The sequence below is a fragment of the Pygocentrus nattereri genome, chromosome 2 (genome assembly GCF_015220715.1).
Source record: "Pygocentrus nattereri isolate fPygNat1 chromosome 2, fPygNat1.pri, whole genome shotgun sequence".
Taxonomy (NCBI): Eukaryota; Metazoa; Chordata; class Actinopteri; order Characiformes; family Serrasalmidae; genus Pygocentrus; species Pygocentrus nattereri.
The window spans coordinates 4,109,970-4,136,681 of NC_051212.1; the positions used below are offsets into that span (position 1 = coordinate 4,109,970).

General features: G+C 41.9%; 1 protein-coding gene across 1 annotated transcript; it reads right to left on the reverse strand.

Annotated features, from left to right (window-relative positions):
- Positions 1-26,712, reverse strand: LOC119265435. Its single transcript, XM_037546163.1, has 6 exons — positions 26,213-26,712; positions 25,634-25,853; positions 25,308-25,507; positions 16,353-16,616; positions 7,201-7,307; positions 1-792 (listed from the first exon to the last, which is right to left on the reverse strand). Exons 1-6 carry the CDS (start codon positions 26,638-26,640, stop codon positions 560-562), a joined length of 1,452 nt encoding a protein of 483 aa, XP_037402060.1. The 5' UTR covers positions 26,641-26,712; the 3' UTR covers positions 1-559.

Sequence of the window (26,712 nt, forward strand, 5' to 3'; positions counted from 1 at the left end):
TACGTTAGAAATAACTTTATTCTGTTCTAGATAACTATGTTTCTAAGATGTTAAAAGTAATCTTGGCATAGATTGGTGCGTCTTCACGACAAGCCAGGTTATAACACACTGCGCAAGCTAGAACTTTGTTTCACACTTACGATATAAACAGGTATAAACACTGTTTATATTTATATGTATAGTGTGTTATGAAGGGATTATAGTGTGTTATGAATGGATTATAGTGTGTTATGAATGTGCTCATACAGTATTAAAAACATGGTATTTCTAGAAAATATTGTTTACTGATATTAGATTCAGAATAAGGACAGTCAGGAACATGAATTGTTAAGTATATTGACGATGGCAATGGTGAGGTTGTTCCTAGTAAATGCAGTTTGTTTCTGGTTTCATTTTCATTCCCCAAACTAGGAGCCCTGGGGTGCTACGTACAAAATGTATTTGAATTTTATACTGTATTTGTTCTGAAGAAACATTCTCAGTTTTAAATGCAAATGTCTTATAAAATCAAGCATGGACTTGGATAAACGCCGGCAAAGTTGACATGCAACCAAGCTGTTTAAGGATCTCTGCTTCTTTTTGTAATCATTGCTTTCATTTTGTTTTTCAAAGACTCATCAGTAAGAAATCGGTCTTGTTCTATCCAGCCCATCAGCTCTGTCTTTTGGTTTTGGTCAATTATGTTCTTGCTACTGTATGCTTCAGCCAGCTTCATATAGCCATCCTTGTAGTACTGGCTCCTTTGGTTCTGTGTAAGTCCAGCTTCAAAGGTCTGGAAATTACGGTTGATACCTGCCAGAGAAGATAACAGAGAGAATAATTTGGGTTAAATCAGAAATTTCACTCAGGACTAAGCATCACTATTTCTAAGATTTGAGAGCCAAGTTTAAATAATTTTGAGACCTCACTCACTAACACATTTATTAACACCAATAATATCAGTCATATACTCTCCTATGTGAATATTTATTTCACTGGTGTTTCTACAGTGTATCTATAGTTAATTGATGAATATAATGTAGTTACATTGTCCTGCCAATGAAAGTAATACATGTCTGAATTCCACAACTTGTTTTACAAGAATAAGAAGCAGTTTAAAGATGTGCAGTATTTCTGCCTTAACTGTTTCAGTGTATTATAAAAAATAAAGAAGAATGTTTATGATGGCCGAGTCAAAGTCCTGACCTTAATCCTACCGAACTATTGTGGAAGGATCTGAAGCAGCAGTTCATAGGACGAAACCCACTAACAGAACAGAGCTGAAGCTGATTTTTTACAGAGGGGCTAAAACTGCACTGAGTCGATGTGCAGGACTAATCAACAGCTACTCGAAACGTTTAGTTACAGTCATTGCTGCACAAGGGTGCCACACCAGACACTAAAAGCAAAGGTTCCCATACTTTTGCCACTCAGATTTGAAATATTGGATCATTTTCCTAAAAAAATACACCCCTGTTTGGGATGCTGTGCAAAATGAAAAAGTACAAAGACAACATAATAAATGCTGAAACTGGGAAATTTGTTTTGAAAAATATTTGCCTATTTTGAATTTGATGCCAACTAGAGCTGGGCGATAAAACGATTTTATCGATTAATTCGAATTTACAGTTAAGGACGATGTGTTTTTATGAAAATCGATTTTTCTCAGATTTAATTTCCGCCACTGACCCTTTGGGCTCCCGTAATTCAGAATCACCTTAGCCCCTCCTCCCGCGCGCTTGTACAAACAACATGACGGCGGTTGGGGGAAAGACAGAACTTGTGCCCAAGAAAGGAGTAACCAGCTCCGTGGTCTGGAATTGGTTCGGTTTTGCGCCAACGGACGCAGACCAAACAAGTCCTCGCTGTAAGGTGTGTTTTAAAACGGTCGTTTCCAAAGGAAGCAGCACTACAAATTTATTCCAACACCTTAAGCAGAGGCATACAGCGGAGTGGGAGAAGAGCTGCTCCCAGCGGAGTGAAAGCAGCCGCAACACTAGCACGCCATCCAAAGTAAAGCAAGCGACTGTCCCTGACACGTTTTTGAACTGTGTGCCATATGATAAGAATGGAGCACGGTGGAAGGTAATCACAGATGCTGTAGCGCTGTTTATTGCAAAAGACATGGTGCCCATATATACTGTGGAAAAGTCAGGATTCATTAACATGTTGAAAGTTTTAGACCAGAAGTATGCGCTACCAAGCCGTAAATATTTTTCTGAAGTTGCCTTGCCACACCTGTATAACGGCACACGCCAAAGAATCACTAGAGAGCTGGAGGAGGATGTGTCGTATTACGCCGCCACTACTGACCTGTGGTCCAGCCGAACGATGCAGCCCTACATGAGTTTAACTGTGCATTTTATTAACCACACCTGGGCTCTACGAAGTGTCTGCCTTCAAACGGCGTACTTCCCCGAGGATCACAAGGGCGAAGTAATCGCCCAAGGAATAAAAGAGACTCTAAGCTCTTGGAACCTAGCCGAAGATCGACTCAGCTGTATGACTACGGACAGCGCCACCAATATGATCAAAGCGCTGAAAGACAACGAGTGGCCAAGTCTCCAGTGTTTTGGACACAGACTGCACAATGCTATAGGTAAGGGTCTAGCATTCAAATTATTAAAAAAATAAGTGATTAAATTAATTGAACAGCTCAATTAATGCATATTATAATTGATTCATTTTATAATGTGTAAAATATACACAAAATGTAGGCTACATGCATGATTATAATATATGTATATAGATACTTTATTTATCGAGAAATAAATTAAGGTGTCCAGTAGCTTATACACAACATATATACTGCAAAAAATATATTATGATTAATCACAATGGTAGACTATAGTGTGTGTGTGTGTGTGTGTGTGTGTGTGTGTGTGTGTACGCACAGGTGTGCGCGCGCATGCATGTGTATAGGGCTTAAAGCAAGACATAATTTTATGCCTAAATAATGTCTTGCTTTAATCCCTGTACACACACTAATTGATGTTTCAAATAAGTTGTGGCTATCTACAAACAAATGTTAAATACTTTTAGAATGCCTGATAGCAGGCACTATGCCTGAGATTTTATCCGTGTGTGTGCGCTCGCGCTTTAGTAAAATACTGAAATAGCATGTCTTCATGTTTGTAAACACTCTCCAAAATGTTTAGTTTTTGTATTCTTTATTTTACAGAGAATGGTGTGAAGGACCCACGAATTGACCGTGCCATTGGGATTTGCAAAAAAGCTGTCTCTGCCTTCTCTTACAGCTGGAAAAAAAGAAAAGAGATGACTGAAGTACAGGCTGAGTTAGGTCTTCCCGCTCATCAACTAATAACGGAGTCCCCAACCAGATGGAGCTCACGGCAAAAAATGATTGAGAGATTTCTTGCACAGGAGAAGGCTATAGTCCGTGTCCTGGGTGCTGACAAGAAAACCCGGCACCTTGTGCCCACCTGGCAAGATCTTGACGTGCTGGAGTCTGTAAACAAAGCCGTTGGGCCACTCCAGAATTTTACAGATGCTCTTTCTGGGGAGGATTACGTCAGCGTTTCATACGTTAAACCAATCCTCCATTTATTTAAAACCAGTTTGCTCCTAGCAGGAGAAGAAGACACCGACCTCACCAAAACAATAAAAAGGAAGATAATGAGTTATCTTGCTGACAAATACAGTGACCCTAGGCAGGATGAACTGCTGGACATGGCCTCACTGATGGACCCAAGGTTCCGCACAAGCTACATTGACCCAGGCAAGGTTGATCATGTCAAAAAAAGAGCGGTTACTGAGCTTGTGTCTGTTGGCATGTGTGCATCAAAACAGCCTGGTCCATCTTCTCAGGGGTGCCTAAGAGAACCACAGCCTCCACCCAAGAAGAAAATGACATTAGTGACCTTTTTCAGGAAGAGTGCACCAGTTCTCTCTCCACATCAGACAGAGGTAGAGAAATTGGAGACTGAGCTGGCCACCTACCTCTTGACCCCAGAGGTAGATCCTGATACTGATCCACTTGAGTGGTGGAAGCGCCATGAACCAAATTTCCCAAGGCTGGGAAATCTGGCAAAGAAATACCTCTCAATCCAAGCTACAAGTGCCCCCTCAGAGAGGGTTTTCAGTGTGGGGGGTAGCATTGTTACATGCCACCGGGCAAGCCTCAAGCCAGATGTGGTGGACAGACTCATCTTCCTGGATAAAAATGTTTAAAAAGCAATGAATAACAGAAGGTTGTGTATGCACTACAGTTTATGATTATTTGTTTACATATTTAGGGTACCAAGTTTTGTCTAATCCATTGGGGGAAAGGTGCTTACGCAATAACAAGCTGGCATATTAAATTGCCAAATTGAAAAAAAAAAATTGTCAGTTTTATCAAAAGACATTTTATTTATTATTATTTATTTATATATTTTTGTTGAAGATGCATTTTAATTTGAAGGTGAATTGTCAGGGCAATTTTGAATCCAAGCTATGTTGGAGAAAGTTACTGTATGTTCATTTACAGTGTTACTAATTTCCATCACTGTTTACAATGGGATGGTCTGCCATCTCATCTACAAGCTTGTTTTTTGGCTTGTTTCTGTCAAAACACAAAAAAGATAAAACTGGTTTTGACCCAATTCTTTGTCATCTGTAGTTTGATTTTAGCAAGAGAAAAAAATCTATTAAAATCGAAAATCGGATTTTTTGTGAAAAAATCAAAGATTTTTTTTTCAGGCCATATCGCCCAGCTCTAATGCCAACACACTGGAGCACTGCTGCAGCTACAAGCTGGTCTTGACAGTACAGACTGGACTGTATTCGAGCGTGAGGATCTGGAAATGTATATCAATTCTGTGCTTTCCTACATCAACTTTTGTGTGTCAGAAACAGCAGCAGTTCCACCATTTGACTGCAGTGGTTATAGCTTCACGGTGGAGGAACATGAGGTGAGGAGAACATTGAAGGCGGTGAACCCCAGGAAGGCTGCTGAACCAGACAGAGTCACTGGATGGGTCCTCTGTGCAGACCAGCTGGCTGGAGTCTTTACCAAGATCTTCAACGCATCCCTATCCTAGTCCTTCATCCCGCTATGTCTGAAATCAGCCACAATCATGCCGATCCCAAAACAGGCCAGCATCGGTCGGCCTAAACGACTTCAGACCAGTCGCCCTGACACCAGTCATCATGAAGTGTTTTGAGAAACTGGTGAGACACCACATCAGGTCTTGCCTCCCAGTTACCCTCGACCCACTTCAGTTTGCATACAGAGCAAACAGATCAACAGAAGATGCCATAGCAACAGCGCTCCATGCCACCATCTCCCACCTAGAACTGCAGGGGCACTATGCCAGGCTGCTCTTCAATGATTTTAGCTCTGCTTTCAACACCATACTCCCAGACAGACTGATTGTCAAACTAATAGACATAATAGACATTACACCATCTGCAGTTGGATAAGAAACTTCCTCACAGACCGTGTACTGAGAGTTAGAGTTGACTCACTTCTCTCCACAGCTCTCAGCATTAATACTGGCTCTCCTCAGGGCTGTGTGCTGAGCCCACTCCTCTACACTCTGTACACCTATGACTGTGTCAGCAGCCACTCTGACAACGTCACAATCAAGTTCGCTGATGACACCACTCTGGTTGGACTGATCTCTGATGGCAATGAAACGGCATACAGGGAGGAGGGTCAAAGGCTAGTGGAGTGGTGCTTAGAGAACAACTTGGTCATCAACACCTCTAAGACCAAAGAACTGATTGTAGACTTAAGAAGGAGGAAGTCCAACTTGCAGCCAATCTACATTGATGGACAGTGTGTGGAGAGGGTGTCCGGCTTCAAGCTCCTGGGGGTGTATATGGATGCAGATCTCCAATGGGGTTCTAACACCTCAGAGGTAGTGAAGAAGGGCCAGCAGCATTTCAGCTGCTCAAAAGTTTAGGGTCTCCTTTGTCGTATTTTTCAAATTTTAAAGCATCAAATGTTTTTAGTGTGTTACAGATCTGCATTGCAGGCAGGTTCCTTTCTATGGAAGTATGCTTTTGTAAGATGTTAAGAAATGTTTTGACATTGTCTTGCTGAAATAATCATGACCTTCCCTGAAAAGGATGTCATCTGGATGGCAGCATATATTGCACTGAAACCTGTATATATATCGTTCAGCATTAATGGCGCCTTCACAGAGTGTTAAACTGCACGCCTTACAGGACATCTAACCGTCCCGCTGCCTCAGGAACATCAAAAAGAGCCGGTCAGACAGCGGTCACCTAGCACACAGCCTGTTCACCATCCTGCCATTAGGCAGGAGATTCCACAGCATCCAGGCTAGAACAGCCCAGCTAATGAACATTCTCTACCCACAGGCCGTCAGGCTTCTGAATAAGCTTTGAAGCTGTGGGTTTGTCCCCAACTATTATTTTCAGTCAGTCACTTTGTCAGTATTATTATTACACTATAAGTTTTATATTGTTGGATGTCTTTCTAACCTACACTTCGGTAACTTCACCTGCTCCTAGAAATTTGAAGCGTAATGGAAAACATCCTGCTGTAATGGAAATGTCAGTGCGTCAATAAATCTGCACTGTCTTGAAGTTTGTAAAATGTAATTTAGCCCAAGAGGCACAACCGTGACTTACTGACTGATTGTTATTCTTGACTGTACTGGGACACCTCAGTATTCTACTAGGATATGCACCCTTTAGATGAGTAATTACACCACCGGATCTTATCATTATTGTCAAATGTAATCAGTATGTCTAGAATGCATTGGAACTAAACAGATTTTCACTAAAATGAGAAGATTAGCTTAAAGATCATCTGACAGGATAGTAAATGTACATTTTAGTGGTTGTAGCCTTTTAGTAATGTTGTTACTTTAAACTGGGCTGCAGTACCATAAAATACAGATTAATTTAAGCTTACAATTTTAGGATAAAAGCCCCATACAGCCTTTATGATGTTAAAAAACAAAACAAAGTAACCCCAGTTAATATTTATTACTGTTTGTTATTTGTGTTTTAAGCAGGTGTAAAAACTGTAGATTTAACTAAAACCCTGCGCTGGCTGCATTTTCATCAAAGTATATTTTATATGTAAAATGTATAAAAATTTGTAATATAAACAAGATAAAAAGTAACAGAACATCCTTTATGAATTTCCCTTTATTAAGGAATAGAATTATGTTTGAAAGTATGTGAGCTTTAAGAAACAACAGGCAACATCCCAGATACAGGAATAAACCACTAGTAGCTTACCTAGCTCACTTCGGATGTTGTCTGAAACTTCTGGGTGTGCCGTCATTAATGAGAGCTTCAGACCTTCCACTACATTTCCACTTTTAAAGGTTTCTTTCAGTAAATCTCTGGGCAACATAAACAGAAGACAAGCGTATTGCTGTGGTCAACACAAACTCAATACCAGAAGCTTTAAAGGGGAATTCAAAATATATATATATATATATATATTTTTTTTTTTTTAAAGCAGTTCCTTGCTTTTATCTGCTCTCCCCTTAGTGGATTGAGCTGTGATGCAAAACAGCAACAGCTTTGAATAAAAATCACTAGTCACTGTATCAAGAACCCCTGCACTCTTAAAAATCAAAGGTGCCAGAGAGGGCTCTTTGCATAATGCCGTAAAAGAGTAAAAGAACTACATTCAGTTCCATGAAGAATCCTTTTAATGGATGGTTCTGTAAATAAGATGTGTGAGCAGGAATAACCTACTAATAGTTTTTTTTTTTTTAAACCTGTCATGTCTGGCCATTTTTGCAATCGGAATGGTAATCCGAATGTACTGATGTACCAAACATATTTGTTTTCACAAGAAAAAGCTCTATAGGTTACTAAAGCCTATTCTTGTTAAAGTTTTTATTTTATTTGTTTGGCCAGGCCTGACAGGCAATAAAAAAGAGGACAGGAAAGAAAGAGAAGAAGGGAGGAGAGAGAAAAAGAAAAAAAAAATAATAATAATAATAAATCATAATAATGATAATTAAGTAAGTAAATAAATAAATAGAAAAAAAAAAATAATAATAATAATAAAAAAAAGAGAAAAAACAAATAAAATAAGTAAATAAACAGACAACTAAATAAAAATAAATAGATAAATAATTACTTAAAAAAAAAAAAAAAAAAAAAAAAAAGGGAGGGGAAAAAAACAATTATACAGATATACATACATATACATATTCACATATACATATACATATATACACCCAGACATAATTCTACTATTTGCTGCTACATACATACACATGTTTACATATCTATACATATGCCTCCATACATATACACCCACCCACCACACACAATTCTACTGTTTGCAGCAATGTGTATATGTGTGTATATGCGTTCACGTGTCATGTGTCATGGAATGTGCTCAGCAATGAGGGCAAGAAGCCGCAACCATGCCCCCGTGGTCCAGAGACAGATAGGGAAGGACCCGGGGGACCCGGACCATCCACAGCCCATTAGGAACTCAGGAGACCTGAGGCCACACGCTCCGACGGCCACCGCGTGCACGCCCCAGAGGACGAAAAATGGAGGCCCCAGACAGAGCGCCCACAGACAAAGGGCAAGTGACCGGAGAGCCAGAGGCAATGAGCAGCCCACCCCCCCCGGCAGGACCCCCCCCCCCATGCCAGAAAGGCCCAAACCACCCTCAGGACACAACCGCCAAGGGAGCAGGGCAGGGACCACGCCACGATGTCCAGTCATGCACCCAGGGACCCACAGGGCACCCATACCCCGGGGGGGGGGCGGAGTCGGCAAGCAGCGGGGAGTGGTGGGGAGGGGTAACTCCTGCCCACCACCATGTACCACAGATGTCAAGGCTCAGCAAGTCATAGACCCAGGCCCAGCTGTCCACACACACATGTTCACATGCACCCACACACACCCACACCCACACTCGCACACACCAGTCACCCACTCATGCATACACACGGAACATACATGGACTCACAATATCGGCGGGCGGACACCAGCACGGGTCAGCGGTAACCCAGGGAGGCAGCCACCCCGGCCCCGAATGACCGGCCAGTCTCCCCACCAGGCAGGGTGCACCAAACCGGGGTGTGAGAGGACCTGCCCACCCCCCACACTCAATATGTGTGTGAAATGAAAAGAATGTGTGTGAGCTACAGTGCAATTAAAATTGGAGGGACAGAGGCAATGTAGTACTGAATAACAGCACACTGCCACACTGCCCCCCAAGGCACTCAATGTCTAATGTGTAAATAAAATTGAGGGGCAGGTAGCAGTGAGCAGATAAGTGAGGTCACATCAGCAGCGCCACCCACCATCCACTGAGTGACACCTGCCCCCCAAAGCCCTGTGTGTACTGTACTGTGTCATGAAATGTGTCATTGTAAGGGGGGAAAAAAGGGGAGGAGTGGGACATCACGCATCACAGCGAGCAGAGCCAGGTAGGTGGCCCTACTCACTGTAGCATGGGCCCCCCTCCCCCAGAACCCCCATGTGTAGTGTGATGTTTGACTGAGTGGGAGGAGGGGAAGGGTCAGGATAAGAAAGACCGAGAGGCAGAGAACTACCCCTCGGAGGAAGAGAGCCAGCTGGCCCTAGCTCACTAGGCACCCCGGTTTCCTACACCCGGCCGCGGCGCAGGGAAGGCCGGCCCAGGGCCCGAAGCGGCCAAGCCCCCAGGACACCACCGCGCTCCAGGCCGGCGCCCGCCCACACAGCTGACACAGCACAAAACATACACACCCACACGCACACAAGAGACAACAATTATCACACATACACATACTCACGATTACAATACAAACACACACACATACATACCAACACAAACACACTCACCCGCACAAACTTCACACACACCCATATATACGCAAACACAGTGGTCCTGGGTCCAGAACCAACCAGCCCTATGTGGTTGTCCCCCTACTTGAGTGCCCCACCCCTCCTCCTGGGAGGCATCCAGAATCCTGGAATGCCAGACAGACACCCCGGCGCGCCCCAGACCCCCCACCACCCGGCGGTGCACCCAGGGGGGCACAGACCCCTCCAGCGCAGGGAGGAGCCCAAACGGGGGACGGGCGACCCCAGGCGCCAAGGCCCCAGATCCCACACCCCGGCCCACACAGAGGAGGCCAGCCCCCCGGACGGGGCCAGCACCCACCCCCACGGGTCCCCAGGTCCCCACCCCAAGACCGTGAGCGCACACATCCAGGCCCCCCACCATCAACAACAGGGCCCGCACACAGAAACCGCAGAGCGTCAGCCCCCATCTCCAGTCCAAGAGCCATCAGACACCCAAATCCCCCAGCCCACCCCCAGCCACCTGCTGGGTACACCACAAGACAAGACTACAGCCGGTTACCCCCATCACGTGATGGAGCTGATCAGTGGGGACCAGAGGGATTCAAATGTAGTCAATTGATTTTTAGTGGTAGCAGACATTCTTTCCAGACTAATGTGGTCTAGAAGTAGGTTTCTGTAGTGAGTTATACATAAATCATTTTTTGATTTCCACTTCATGAGGATAGTTTTCTTGGCGATGCATAAGGCAGTAAGAACTATATGTGATATATTCGTTTCTATGTTTAATTCACTTATATCACCTAAAATGCACAGTTTTGGTGAGGCTTGGATATCACAATGGAACCATGTGGATAAGTCTTCACATATTGTCTGCCAAAATCTCTGAACAGGCATGCAAGACCATATAGCATGCATATAATTTTCAATATAATTACCTGTACAGTTAGTGCATATATTTGTTTCTCTGAGGCCCATTTGGAACATTCTGTGCCCTGTATAATGTATTCTATGGAGAGTTTTGTATTGTATAAGTTGTAAATTTGGATTTTTAGTCATTTTAAAAGTATTTAGACATATCTGTGTCCAGAAATTTTCATCCGGGATGATGGAAAGATCTCTCTCCCATTTTGTAATTGGAAGGGATATTGAATCATTAATTTTTAATAATAATTTGTATATTTTTGATAACAGTTTAGGGGTATAGAGGTTTAGAAAGTCTGTTATCCACACAGGGATTTCTAGATTTAGATTACTTAGATTAAATCTTGCCTGTATGATGGACCTCAATTGGTGATATTCCAGAAATTTGCTACTGCTAATTTCATATTTTAAAATAAGATCTTCAAATGAAATAAAGGTCCCATCATGAATAACATGTTCTAAATTATTTATTCCTTTTTCTTGCCATTCTGAAAAATTCAGTACTGTCTTTTTCCAACATATATCGGGATTGTTCCAAATGGGTGTTAATTTACAAGGGATTAGTGAAGACTTAGCCATCTTTAAGAATTCCCACCAGGCTATCAGGGTGGTGCTTATTGTAAGGCTTTTAAAGCAATTGTAATGTTTAATGCTGGAGCTAATGAGAGGTAAGTCAGATATTTTCAATTTCCCACAGAGTGTTTGTTCCAGATCCAGCCATGGACTGTCTGAGCGGTTTGATTTCATCCACCTTGAAACATACTGTAGTCTATTGGCTAAAAAATAGTGATAAAAATTTGGTAGTTCTAGACCACCGCTGCATTTTAGCTTTTGTAAAGTCTTCAAGCTTATTCTAGATGTTTTACTTTTCCATAAAAATTTAGATATATTTGAGTCTAGCGACTTAAACCAAGCAATAGAAGGTTTATTAGGGATCATTAAGAACAGATAATTTACTTTAGGCAGAATCATCATTTTTATTGTGGCAACTCTCCCCATGAGAGATATAGGTAGAGAGTTCCAACGTGTGAGATCGTCCTCTATTGTTTTTAGTAAAGGAATATGGTTCAGTCGTACCAGATCTAACAGCCTGGGAGAAAAATTTATACCTAGATATCTAATGTTGCCCGACTGTAGTGATGTAGGTATGATGTTCTGAAATTTACAATTCAGAGGCAAAACTGTTGATTTACTCCAATTAATGGAGTAATCTGATACAGATGAGAACTTATCTATAAGTGTGATTGTCTTTAGAAGAGCGGTTTGTGAGTTCCCGAGGAAAAGTAATACATCATCAGCATAAAGGCTTATTTTATGGTCTGTATTTTCTGTTTGGATTCCTTTGATGTTTACATTCTGTCTGATTTTTGCTGCTAGTGGCTCAATGAAGATGATAAACATTGAGGGAGAGAGTGGGCAACCTTGTCTAGTTCCCCTCTGCAGACTGAAGCTTTGTGAAATAAGATCATTTGTCCTAACCCAAGCATTTGGAGAGCTGTATAATGTTTCGATCCAGTTTATAAAGAATGGGCCAAATCCAAATTTATGTAGAACTGCTAACAAAAATTTCCAATTTACCCTGTCGAATGCTTTCTCTGCATCTAAAGAGACGACTATTTTTTCTAATTTGTTAATGGAACAGTAGTCTATTATATTTATTAGTCGGCGTGTGTTATCGGCTGAGTGCCGGCCCTTGATAAAACCTGTTTGGTCCGAATGTATAATATATGGAGTGATTTTTTCTAATCTTCTTGCGAGAACTTTGCAAATAATTTTAAGGTCTACATTAATAAGAGAGATTGGGCGATAGCTAGATGGAAGTGTTGGGTCTTTGCCTGGTTTAAGAAGCAGGCTAATGTTGGCAGAGTTCATGTTTGGAGAGATTGTGTGGTTATTCTTGATTTGAGTCACCATCCTGAAAAAAGTAGGTTCTAACACAGGCCAGAATTCTTTATAGAACTCTGCTGGGAACCCGTCTGGGCCTGGGGCTTTATTATTTGGAAGGTGCTGTATTGCCTTATAGAATTCAGATGATGAAAATGGTGAATCAAGAGTTGTGATCTGATCCTCATTTAATTTAGGTAGATTTATATCATTAAGAAATTCTTCAATTTCAGCATCAGATGGATTAATCTGTGATGAGTATAAGGCTTCATAAAAGTCTTTAAAGGAGTTATTTATTTGTTGTGGGTCATGAGTAATATTACCGACCGAGTCTTTAATAGAGTGAATAGCTGTTTTTTCTTTATTCAGTTTTAACTGATTGGCCAGGAATTTTCCAGATTTATTTCCATGTTCAAAGTTTTCCAGACGCAACCTCTGCAACATAAATTGTGTCTTCTTATCAAGTATTTCATTTAATTCCAATTTAAGTTTCCTCAGGCTGTTAATTATATTTTCTTGTGGTGATGTAGCATAGGCATTTTCTAAAGATTTAATTTTCTGTTCCAATTCTAATATAAGTGTTTTTTCTTTATTTTTCTTATGTGCGCAGTAAGATATTATTTTACCCCGCATTACTGCCTTTCCTGCTTCCCATAGAACACATGGCGATATTTCCGGCAGATTATTTTGTTCTAAGTATATAGCCCACTCTCGTTTAAAATAATTAATGAAATCTTGTTCTTTAAGTAATGATGTATTAAATCTCCAGTTCCTAGTTGGTGGTGTAACTCGTTTCTGTGTCAGAGACATAGATACAGGTGCGTGATCACTAATAGTGATCGGATGTATCTGAGTGTCTGTGATTTCCGTCATCATGGAGCTACTGACTAAAAAGTAATCTAAGCGGGAGTGGGAGTGATGTACTTGTGAGAAAAAACTATAATCTCTCAGAGTGGGGTGATGTGAGCGCCAAGCATCGCAAAGACCAAAATCCTTCATGTATTGTTTAAGAATGTCTGCAGACTGCCAGTTTCTTTGACTCACTGCTGTACTAAGCCTGTCAATCTCTGCATTAAGTACCAGGTTGAAGTCCCCTCCTATTACAATTGTGGTATCAGAGTGATCAGCAAGTGAGGTGAAGAAGGTATGAAAGAAGGAGGGATCATCAACATTTGGTCCATATATACTGGCAATACATAAATCTATATTCTGAATAGATAAAGTATTATAAATCTGCCTTCGGGGTCTGACATCGTGTTTCTAATAGAGAAGTTTATCCTTTTGTTAATTAATATAGCTACACCTCTTTGTTTAGAGTTGTAACAGGCTGAGTACATATGAGGAAACTGTGAAGAGGAGAGTGTGTGTGCAGATGTTCTGGACACATGTGTCTCCTGTAGGAACACAATGTCAGCCTGTAAGTCGTTTAATCGGTTAATAATTTTCACCTTCTTCTCCCTTGAACCAACTCCACGCACATTCCATGAAACAAACCTCAGTGTGCGTATATTGAAATTAATCGAGAAAGTGTTGCGTGCTCACTGAAGATGTGTGTGTGTGTGGATGTGTATGTGAGTGTACATTGCATGTTATGTGTCCTGTATAGCATTGTGTGTGTTGTGTAGCAAACATGTTGGATGCAGAAAGAAAAGAAAAGGAAAGGGTGCTCCAAAGTGACAAATATAGCAAAAGAATGAGGGGAAAAAAAAAAAAAAAAGAGAAAGAAAAAAAATAAAATAAAATAAAATAAAAATAATAATAATTACTTAACATAAAGTCCACTATGCTGTCTAAACCGGCATTAATTGTTATATATAGACATGTAAAAAAAAGAAAAAAAAACAAAACAAAGAAGATAGAGAAAAAAGGCGTTTGTATACACAGGTCACCTGATCAGTATAGCCATGGCGTGGTTTCCTGGTCGCGATAGAGCTGTCCATTTATATAGAGTTTGTCCACCGCAATGATAGCTCGTGAACCTTCTTGAATATGTTTTTTCCGGAGAGGGAACAGGATTTTGCGTCGCTCCAGGATCTCTTTAGGAAACTGATCGTTGACGCTGAAGTCCGTTCCTCTCAGCTCCCGTCCGCAGCTCTTCACCAGCTCTTTCTGCTTGAAACGTTCGAATTTGGCTATGATTGGTCTGGGTCTGTGTGCCCCGGGTCGCTTAGCTCCTATACGGTGAACACGATCGAAGTTGATGGTTTTAACAGTGTCTTCCGGGAGCTTCAGGTAGGATTGCAAGAACTCTTTCACTGTCGTTTCCGGGTTTTCCTCCGATTTCTCCGGTAGACCCGAAAACACGAGGTTGTCCCTCATGCTGCGGGCCTGGAGCTCGGTGACGGTTTCCCTGATTTTTTTATTCTCCTCCGAGAGCCGGGTCATTCCCTTGGTGAGGGAATTCACCGACTCTCTGAGAGCGGCGTTCTCCACAGCGAGTGCTTCCACCTGCTGTTGGCTGAACTCTACCGACTCCCGGAGAGCCTGAAACTCCTTGTGAAGAATTTCCAAAATGGAGAGGCGAGCGTCGAAACTGGACAGCTTCTTATCGATGGACTCCAAAATGTCCGCCACTTCGCTGGACTGAGAAGAAGCCCCTGGTGAATCTTCTGGGCGACTCCTCTTGGTGGATGGAGCTCCTTTGTTGCTGGACGGAGTGTTGGTTGGTTTTCCCATTACGACTCGGTCGAAACACTCGTCGATGTAAGCTTGCAGACTGTCCAGATCTTCTTCACCGTCCTCCAGTGTACTTCCGGTAGTGAGTAGTTTATTAATATAAATTTTATAGCTTTTAAAGTTGTTTTATAACTGTGTTGGCTAAGAAAACGAATCCATGTGGTTTATAGATTACTGACTTGCTGCCTTGCTCAATATTGCCGAGGTTCGCGTTGAAGTCTGCGTTACTACAGCATAGCGTCTTCCTGTCTCTTCCTCTTCCTGTCTCCTGTCTCTTCCTCTTCCTGTCTCCCTCTTCCTCTTCCTGTCTCCCTGTCTAAAATATTTTTTTCAAGATCTCGGCATATTAAAATGGCTCAGATGTGAACAGAGCAGTTTGGTGTGAAATGCTCTGTTCTAGATAAACTTACTGAGTCAGAACAGTTCACAGTGGTGGTGATAGGAACCAGACGTCCACCAAAAGCCACGATTATCTGTATTTATCTGGGGCGCCGAGTCGAGTTTATAATGAAAGATGTGACTCCTTAAATCAGCCTGTTCTGCATGTACAGTAAATTTTCACAACACTGTCAATGCAGGAAAACAGCTGCTGAAGGTTCTGGAGTCAGATGTACTCACTGAGGTGAGTGTAAGTTACCCAGTGACAGAGAATAGACAGAAAAAACTTGTACAGCGCAGTGAAAGTTATATGATGGCTCTGAAGCTCCGTCCCGAATGCGATGCCTGCCAAGAGAGAGTTAGGCAGCTGCCTCCAGAATGAAACTTACAGGAAAACTTACAATCATCAACATTCCATATAAACTCGTGTAGGTTCTCTGGTGGTTCTGCATGGTAAATAAAATGTCTATATCTGTATTGTAGTCATGGCGATGTCTGGTTCCCATCACCACCACTGTTCAGACATCTGGGTCAGTACTTCTCTGCAGTGGTTCATTTCACATCAAACCTTTTCATATAAATGACTTGTTTACATCTCATCCACTATTATGGAGAACTTTCGGAAAATTTTTGCAATTCCCTTTTAATTTCTCCAAATCATTTGTTGCACTCCTGAAGTTTTATTATTAATAAAATAACATTTTTGTGTGTATGGCATTTATTGATAGTACTGACTGATTCAGCATGTGTTGAGTGCTCACCTGCATGCATTGGACTCGGTACTGCTACCAGTGGTCAGCGCACGTCTGTGGTCATAATACAGTGCGTTCATGCATGTCTGGTTTTTTCCATTCTGGTCATTCTTCATCTTCATGACCTGCTCACAGAATTCCTTGTTTTCTTTCAGTGATGTGACAGAGGTATCCTTTTTGTCAATCAACTTACAGAGGTCCCTCAATACGCTCTTTGGTGGAATGTGGTCTGCCTCAACCATACGTGGGGTGGGCTTCTTCATATTTATAAGCCTTGACAGAAAAGAAAACAACAAACAAACCAATCAAGAAGCAAAACCTGTTAATATTCCTTACTGTTAATTAGTAAACAATGGTATGGTCAAAAATGAACATCACAGTATAATTAAAATTTGTGTCATTTATTGTGTCTGGGTTAAATATTTATACATGCATATGTGAGAGAGAATTATGGAGTAAACTAAAATAAGTACCTATATTCCAACACAATAGTTACATAGTAACTCCTTTTTCTCTTGTCATCATATGCAGATATTAAGAAGACATTGTAACAGGTACATACTGGTAGGATATCTGTAATATGATGGAAACAGGACTGTAAAATAAGTGCAACTTTTTGCACAGTATTTACACAGTAACTATTTTTTTTCTTGCCTTTGTGGTATGCAAAGTGTAAACATATGTAGGTTTACAATTATACATTATATCATCCAGGGTAAAGCATTGCCAATGGTAATTGGTGTCTATATTGTATGTGGCAATGTGGCAATAGTGGAAATGTACTAAAGTAATGAAGTACATTACACAGCTAACTGGAATTTTGGGTTTAGGTCAGACCCACAGACAGCAGAAAGACCACTCCAAACTACTTGTTTTTTTCAGTGTCAAGCTAACTTAAACCAAGAAAACAACAACAAAGGCACAGAAATTTCTCTCTCTGTCTGATTTCCAGTCACATACACAGAGACAGGTACAGTCACACCCAGAAAAACAAAACAGGGTATGTATTCTTGCCCTATCTCATCACAGAGGGCAAGAATATATATAATTTATATTTAATCTTTATTAATCATGAAATTGAAAATAAAAAACCCTATGAAAAGATAAAAACAGGACTTGTGTACCCTGCCCGGAACAGGGTTACCGGGGCCCCACCCTGGAGCCAGGCCTGGGGGAGGGGCTCGCCTGCGTGCGTCTGGTGGCCGGGCATTTACTCATGGTGCCCGGCCGGGCCCAGCCCGAAGGAGTTACATGAGTCCCCCCTCCCATCGACCCACCACCAATGGGAGGGGCAGTAGTAGGGGTTCAGTGCTTTGTGGATCGGGCAGTGTCCGAAGGCGTGGGCCTTGGCGTTCTGATCCTCGGTTGCTGAAACTGGCTTTTGGAACTGGCTTTTGGAACTTGGAACGTTACCTCACTGGAGGGGCAGGAGCCTGAGTTGGTGCGCAAGTTGACAGATACCGGCTATATATAGTCGGGCTCACCTCAACACACAACTTGGGCTCTGGGTCCAATCTCCTTGAGAGGGGCTGGACTTTATTCTTTTCTGGAGTTGCCCATGGTGAGAGGCGGCGGGCAGGTGTGGGCTTTCTCATAGCCACGAGAGGGACGAGAGGGTAGCTTCCCTACGCCATCGGGTTGGGGAACGGGTCCTGACTGCTGTCTGTGCTTATGCACCGAACAGCAGTTCAGAGTACCCAGCCTTCTTAGAGTCCTTGGGAAGGGTGCTTGAAAGTGCTCCTCCTGGAGACTCTGTTGTCCTACTGGGGGACGTTAACGCTCTCGTGGGCAATGACAGTGAGACCTGGAGGGGTGTGATTGGGAGGAATGGCCTCTCTGATCTGAACCCGAGTGGTGTTCAGTTTTTGGACTTCTGTGCAAACCACAGTTTGTCCATCATGAACACCATGTTTGAACACAAGGATGTCCATAAGTGCACATGGCACCAGGACACCCTAGGCCGCAGTTCAATGATTGACTTTATAGTCATGTCATCGGACTTGCGGCCATGTGTTTTGGACACTCGGGTAAAGAGAGGAGCTGAGCTGTCAACTGATCACCACCTGGTGGTGAGTTGTATCAGGTGGTGGGGGAAGATGCTGGTCAGACCAGGCAAGCCCAAACATATAGTGAGGGTTAGCTGGAAACGTCTGGCAGAAGAACCTGTCAGATTGATCTTCAACTCACACCTCCGTCAGAACTTTGACCAGATATCAGGGGAGGTGAGGCACATTGACTCAGAATGGGCCATGTTCCGTTCCTCCATTGTTGAAGCGGCTGACTGTAGCTGTGGCCGTAAGGTAGTTGGTGCCTGTCGAGGCGGTAATCCTCGAACCTGGTGGTGGACACTCCAGGTGAGAGATGCCGTCAAGCTGAAGACGTCCTACCGGGCATGGTTGGCCTGTGGGACACCAGAGGCAGCTGGCAGGTATCGACAGGCTAAGCAATCTGCGGCTTCAGTCATCACCAAGGCAAAACCTTGTGTGTGGGAGGAGTTTGGTGAGGCCTTGGAAAGTGACTTTAAGTCGGCTCTGAAAAGATTCTGGCAAACCGTCAGGCGACTCAGAAGGGGAAAGCAGTGTGCCACTAGCACTGTATATAGTGGAGATGGTGTGCTGCTGACTTCGACTGAAGACGTCATTGGGCATTGGAAGGAATACTTTGAGGACCTTCTCAATCCCACCGACACATTCTCCATTGAGGAGGCAGAGTCCGGGGACATGGGAATAGGCTTGTCCATTACTGAGGCTGAAGTTGCTAAGGTAGTTAAGAAGCTTCTTGGTGGCAAGGCTCCAGGGGTGGATGAGATCCGCCCTGAGTTCCTCAAGGCTCTGGATGTTGTGGGGCTGTCTTGGCTGACACGCCTTTTCAACATTGCGTGGACATTGGTGGCGGTGCCACTGGATTGGCAGACTGGATTGGTGGTGCCTCTTTTTAAAAAAGGGGACCGGAGGGTGTGTTCCAACGACAGGGGAATCACACTCCTCAGCCTCCCTGGTAAGGTCTATGCAGGGGTACTGGAGAAGAGAGTCCGGCTTATAGTCGAACCTCAGATCCAGGAGGAGCAGTGCGGGTTCCACCCTGGTCGTGGAACACTGGACAAACTCTTCACCCTCTCCAGGATTCTGGAGGGTTCATGGGAGTTTGCCCAATCCGTCCACATGTGCTTTGTGGATCTGGAGAAGGCATTCGACTGTTTTCCCCGGGGTATTCTGTGGGAGGTGCTTCGGGAGTATGGGGTACATGGCTCTTTGCTACGAGCCATTCAGGCCCTGTACAAACAAAGCTGGAGTTTGGTTCGCATAGCCGGCAGTAAGTCAGACTCGTTCCCAGTGAGAGTTGGACTCCATCAGGGCTGCCCTTTGTCACCGATTCTGTTCATAATTTTTATGGATAGAATTTCTAGGCGCAGTCAGGTGATGGAGGGTGTCTGGTTTGGTGACCTCAGGGTCACAACGCTGCTGTTTGCAGATGATGTGGTCCTATTGGTGACATAGGCTACGAACTTCAGCTTTCGCTGGATCGGTTTGCAGCCGAGTGTGAAGCGCCCGGGATGAGAATCAGTACCTCTAAATCCGAGACCATGGTTCTCATGCGGAAAAGGGCGGAGACCCTTCTCTGGGTCGGGGATAGGCTCTTGCCTCAAGTGGAGGAGTTCAAGTATCTCTGGGTCTTGTTCACAAGTGATGGTACAAGGGAGCGGAGATTGACAGGCGGATTGGTCAGCAGTGATGCAGCCTCTTTACCAGTCTTTTGTGGTAAAGAAAGAGCTGAGCCATAAGGCAAGGCTCGATTTACTGGTCGATCTACGTTCCCACCCTCACCTATGGTCATGAGCTTTGGGTAATGACTGAAAGAATAAGATCGCGAATACAAGCGGCTGAAATGAGTTTCCTCCGCAGGGTGTCTGGACTCTCCCTTAGAGATAGGGTGAGAAGTTCGGTCATCCTGGAGGGACACGTCGAGAGGAGCCAGCTTCGGCCATCTGGGTAGGATGCCTCCTGGACGCCTCCCTCAGGAGGTGTCACAGGCAAGTCTACCTGGGAGGAGACCCCAGGGAAGACCCAGGACACGCTGGCATGACTATATCGCCCAGCTGGATTGGGAGCGCCTCGGAATCCGCCTTGGAGAGCTAGTGGAAGTGGCTGGGGAAAGGGAGGTCTGGGCCTCATTGCTTAGGATGCTGCCCCCGCGACCCGAACCCCGGAGAAGCGGAAGATAATGGATGGATGGATGGAAAGCGAATCTTTTCCAAGTCCAAGAAAACATGACATTGGTTAGCTATACATCGTGTGAGGGTGGAGTGGTGGATTTCCATGCCAAAAGGATCCTTCTCTTAGCTAAGATGAGGGCAAAAACAGCTGCATCAGCTTTTTTAAAGTCTTAGGCCACCAGTCCTCTGCCAACCCTTTACCAAGCTTCAATTCCCACCCTGACCTGTTTGTCAAGGTCTGGGTTATTATCAATAAGAGACAAGATGCTGTTATAGATACACAAGATTATCCCTCTTGAGCTAGCAGGCAGAGTAAAAAACTTTTCCCAAGCCAAATCAGGGTCTGGGTGCAGTGGCGAACCTTAAAGTAAGAAAAACATTAGTGCATGGAAGATTAAATCTTGAACACAGCAAAGCAAAACTAGAGAAGGTATCATCATAATATAAGTCCCTAAAAGTGCATATTCCCAGTGTATTCCAGGCGCTAAAGGTATGATCCAGGGTGTACAGCTTGAACAGGTGGTTTCTACCTATAAGAATGAGTGTTGAGGCTTTTCTAAAATGAAATTGTTTATGAAATTGCACCCAAATCTTCAACATAGCTACAACTAAAGGGTTAGAAGAATGTCGAGAGGGGAACAATGGAGGGGAAATAAATACTAAGGCATTCAGAGATGTGGACTGGCATGATAGTGATTCCAAAACACATCAATTGGTGTTTGGTGATTGGATCCGGAATGTGATCTTGTGAATACTGGCTGCAAAATAATAAAATAGAAAATTAGGGAGGACCAAGCCCCCCTCAACTTTGAGCCATTGAAGAGTCATCTTACTGACCCAGGGAATTTCACCACTCCAGATAAAATTTACAATAGTCTTGTCAAGAGTCCTAAAAAAAAATTGGGTAAGAACACAGGAAGACATTGAAATAAGAACAGGAATTTTGGGAGAATAATCATTTTAATGCCTTGGATTTGGCCAGTAAGTGAAAGAGGAAGATTGCTCTATCTTTGAAAGTCCTCCTTCGTGGATGACATCAGGGGAATATAGTTAGTCTCTTGAATAGAAGATAAGGAACGAGTAATATTAATACCAAGATACCTAAAGCCGTCCGGGGCCAAACGAAAAGGAATAATAGTCCGATCTACTGGACATGAGAGTAAATTTAGGGGGAAACATTCACTTTTTTCAAAATTTAATTTATACCCTGAAAAAGAGCCGAATTCCTTTAAAATGGATGGGAATGCCGAAACTGAGGATCGGGGACGACTGATGAATAATAGAAGATCATCTGCGTATAGCAAAACTGTGCTCTACACCATGGTGTGATATACCCTGAATCTGTGACGATGCTTTGAGGGCAACTGATAAGAGCTCCAAGGCTAAAATGAACAAGGCAGGACTTAAAGGACAACCCTGTCGAGTACCACATTGTAAAGGAAAACAAGAAGAAAAAACTGAATTAGTAGAAACTTGGGCAGAGGGTGAAGAGTACAGAAGCTTAATCCAAGAAATCTATTTTTTCCAAAGCCAAGTTTGTCAAGAACAGCAAAAAAGGTAGTCCCACTCTAAGCGGTCAAAAGCTTTTTCCACATCTAAAGATATAATTTCCTCAGGGATAGGGGAGAAGCTAGTAATAAATAAAATGTTCAAAAGTCTATTTATATTTGAGAATAGGTACCATCGTTTAATAAACCCAGTTTGGTCATCTGAGACGATTGAAGGAAGGATGGGGTCTAAATGTGTAGCTATCACTGTTGCTAGAATTTTATGCTCATTGCAGAGTAAACTAATTGGTCGGTAAGAGCCACATAAGGTTGGGTTTTTGTCTTTTTTCAGGATAAGTCAGATTGTTGCTTGAGTAAAAGTTGGGGGTAAGCAGCCACTGTCTAGCAACTCGTTGAACACTTCCAGAAGACGTGGCGACAGTTTATCCTTGAACTTTTTATAAAACTCTATACCAAAGCTGTCCGGACCTGGTGTTTTTCCACTACTCATCGAGCTGATTGCTTCTGCAATTTCCTGGATTGTGATGGGGCAGTCCAGGTTCTGTGCCATGGTAGGGTCTAAAGTGGGAAGATGTAAATCATAAGGAATACATAATATCTGGATTTGGGTGGTGTTCAGATGTATAAAGCGAGGAGTAATAGCAAAAATCGTGTTGATTTCCTTGGGATGGGAGGTCAAATTGCTCAGTCTCCTGACCTTATGAGCAAATAATCGACTGCCTTTATCACCATGTTCATATATTAAACCGTGTGAGCGCAAGATAAATCGAGGGATTCATTGTGCTGGGGTCATCAGGGGAGGAAGGCCTGAGGGAAGTGCTCTCCGACTGGGAAGAGCTTGCGGTTAGTGCCATTGTAGCAACATGAGTTCGTGGGGATGTTTGCATGACAGAGGTGGAAAAAACTGGCTTAGAGCCAGCCTTCTCTCTCAGCTGTCTTGATATCTTTGGTTTAAAATGAGTCTACGGTCTGAAAACAGATGTTTTACTAAGAATGAAAGTGTAAAAGGTCACCTGTTCGCTTTTAAATGAACTATGTTCTGGGGAGATGTTCATGTTCTCTGTTCAGTTTTACCTCATTGTCTGTTGGTCACATTATGTGATTTAACTTTACGTGTTTACATTTTCACATATAATGTCAGTGTTGTTTTGTACCATGTCCAGTGTTATTTAGTCCATTACTCCAGTCCACATCTTCTGGATTTCATTACTGCATATGACATCATTGCTGCAGGACAGATAAGAGCAGCTGTTCTGTGCACCCTCACTCGTTAGATTTCGTTCTGAACTCTGTGCTCTCTGCCTTCTAGATTTCTTGTATGTTATGTAGATATTCTGTGTATTAAAAGTTGATTAGCTTGTATTAGTACAATACTAATTGTGTCACTGATCATGCCTGTTGTGTGTAAATAAATAAAGAAGAAAAAATCTTATTTTAGGTGTTTTGTTCATTCTTAGTTTCAATTGTATGTGGAGCTTGCCAACTAGGGATACAGTCTTGCTCCCCTTTCCTTTAAGTGTTTTTGTCTGCTGTGTTAAAAGAAAAGATAAACTAAAGGCCTCTCCTGACTCTTCTTCAGCTTGCTCTAACAATATTTATTTTCACTTTAGCCCTGTTTGTTGTTTTTGCTTCATTCATCCATATTTTACACTACAATATATTTACTTCCCATTTACCACTGTTTTTAACCTACATCAGAAATAAAACATTGTGTACTTTTGTGAAAATTATGTCTGGTTATACTCTGTATACCACAAACACAAAAAAGTGCACATATTATTTGCATAATAACTAAAGTTACCCGTTATTTTACAGTCCTGTTCCCAGTAAATGTAGCAATTAATATGGAATGAATTGCTGTACTGAACAAAATACTTAGATACCCTACAGGTTTTACACCTTTTTCACCTGTACCTGTAACCTACACTTCTCTTGCACAAAGGCATGTATTTCCTTATGCAGTTTGGTACCAATTGCATGTAGCTTCTTAACACTCAAGGCTCAGAAGAGCCCTGTATTTCTCAGTTACTTCTATATTGGACTTACAAAGTATGCACCAAGTACTATTTGTAAATACTGCAAATTAAGAATGAAGTTTTGCATTTGGACTGCTGTATACACTTGGCATGTACTGTGTACATTTAAAGAATGAATTCAGAAACTCATTTCTTATTATTAATATAATTAATTAAGTACTACATATGTAGCTACTGAATATTTATAATACTACATGCTGTAATATGACTAATAAAGTGCTACTGAACATTACACTCATTCATGCTGCAGTACCAGCTGGTCTACAGATTGTTGCACACAGCTCATTGAGTCAGTTTAAGCTAATGCTAACCCCAAAAGACCACCCATTCCTTTATGTCCTGTACTTCAAAAATGAAGAGGACCGTGGGAGGTGATTTAGCGCCTGCTCTGTTTTGCTTTTCACATGAAGCATGACTGAAACGTCCATAACTCAGACACTCAGCTAAACAGGTGAACATTAGTGTGGTTTGCGCTTGTAACATGTAAGTAAGTTCTCTGTGGTATACTGTGGTAATAACATAGTAACAAGACTAAAATAAAGTGCAACTTTGTTCATAGTATTTACATAGGTACTAGACTCTTATTGTCATTATATGCAGAAAGGAACTAGGCAAACCACCAGATACATACTGGCATGTTTTCTGTAAAGTGATAGAAACAGGATTGTAAAATAAAGAGTAATTACTATGAAATTAATTACTGTACTGGAAAAGGGGTATATAGATATTTAGAATATTCAGTCATAGGTATCGTACAATTCTTATATCAATATTTCCTGTTTCTGTAGCTTACTGTTCTCCATCACATAGGCATCAAAGATCTGTACATCCTGAAGCAGATCGACAGTACTTGCTTTCTTCTTACATTCATTGTGGTAATTTATTAAACTTGCTAAATATGCAGCAAATATTTATTACTTGTAAACACTACACATTTACCATTACATTTAGGCTAAATACTCCTGTACTTACCTGGCACTTACCGGATAATTGCAATTACCACATGGTTATTTCATATTTTTAAATATTTATCCAATATTAGGTATTACTGTACCATAAACATGCTGCCCAAAACTCTTATTACAGTATTACTCTTATATTGCAATATTATAAAACCTGTAGATCTGAGTTATGTGCTGACTACTTCAAATGTTTTTTTTTCCTCAGCAAGGAGTGTGTTAGATGTTATAATAATGAATAAAATTACCCTTCATATTCCTCAACTTCTCCTAATTTGTATTCATTGATAATTTCCTGTGGCATCTTGTTTTCAGTATACTCCTTGTAATTTCTCTCATCATCTTCTGTCACACCACCTTCTATTTTAAATTTGTTGCAGCTGCTTGTTTTATTAAACATGTTCTGGATCTTCACAGCGTTCACATATTTGCCCGGCTTTGAGCGAATCTGTAACAGAAAGCACTATTGAAATAACTGCCTACAAAAATGGAAATACAGTACAATAAGAAATTTGAATATTAATAACATATCATTGACACATTATCAATGTAAACCTTATAAATCATCACTGACCTCCTTACTGACTTTACTTCTGAGCTCTTGAGCCTTTTCTTTCACAACATGGTCGGGGGCATTAGTTGTTGCTTGGATGACAGCGTGAAACAGGCAGTTCTGATTTTCTGAATTCACTGCTAGTGTTGAAGCATCAGAGCGTACAATATCAAAGTGACCACTGTGTGGGGTCATTTCACCCTTAATCCTACTTTTAAATTTTTCCCATTTTCCTCTTTCACTGTAAAAGCAATAATTAAATAATATCAAAGCTGGTAAATGTCTGTAAAAATGGCTCGTCAGTTGAACCTAAAACAATGACTTCATATGATGTGATAAAATTAATGAACTAGTTTAAGTCAATTGAAATAAATATTTTGAATGAATCAATGATTCATTCATTCATTCATTAATTTATTTATTTGATTAAAACCAGTCTGATTGATTGTTACCACATGAAGTACTTTTTAGTCCGATCCAATGAGCCATTTTTTACTGTATATAGTAATTTATATTGTTTTGTCTGTTTGTTTTATTACTATAAGGAGGATTTACCAGGCAAACAAAAATGGCTCAAACTTGTTAAACAGTTTTACTCACCTTTGAGGATTCTGTGGTGTTTTAGTCAGTCGGAGTGTGATGGTACCAGCTGCTGGGTTACTTCCTGTGTAAGTCTCCTCTGAGAGAAGCTTCCCTTTAGAATCTACCACAGTTACACAAATTCCTTTTCCTTCCAGTAGGTTACTCTTTGTGAGGACATGGAGCTCCAAAGCTGTGGCTTGATGTTGTTCATCAGTTATTTTATTGGCATAGGACTCCGTTTCATTTCTTTTTCTCTCAGACAAAGACTCATCTTTGCGCTCTTTAGCTGATTTCAGATCGTAATGATGCTGCTGGTTGTCAAAGAAACTTTGAGTTTTGTGCCTCGCGACCAAATTGCCAACTGCTTTTCCAGTAGCGTTGTTTAGCTTTTGAGTGAATGTTGTTGTCAAGATTGATGAGCCAGAACCTGAAAAATGGTCAATCATGGCTTGTGATAGACCTTTTGAAATGGAGATAATAAGTTCATCTGCAAGTCGTTTCACATCCTGCAGCTTCTC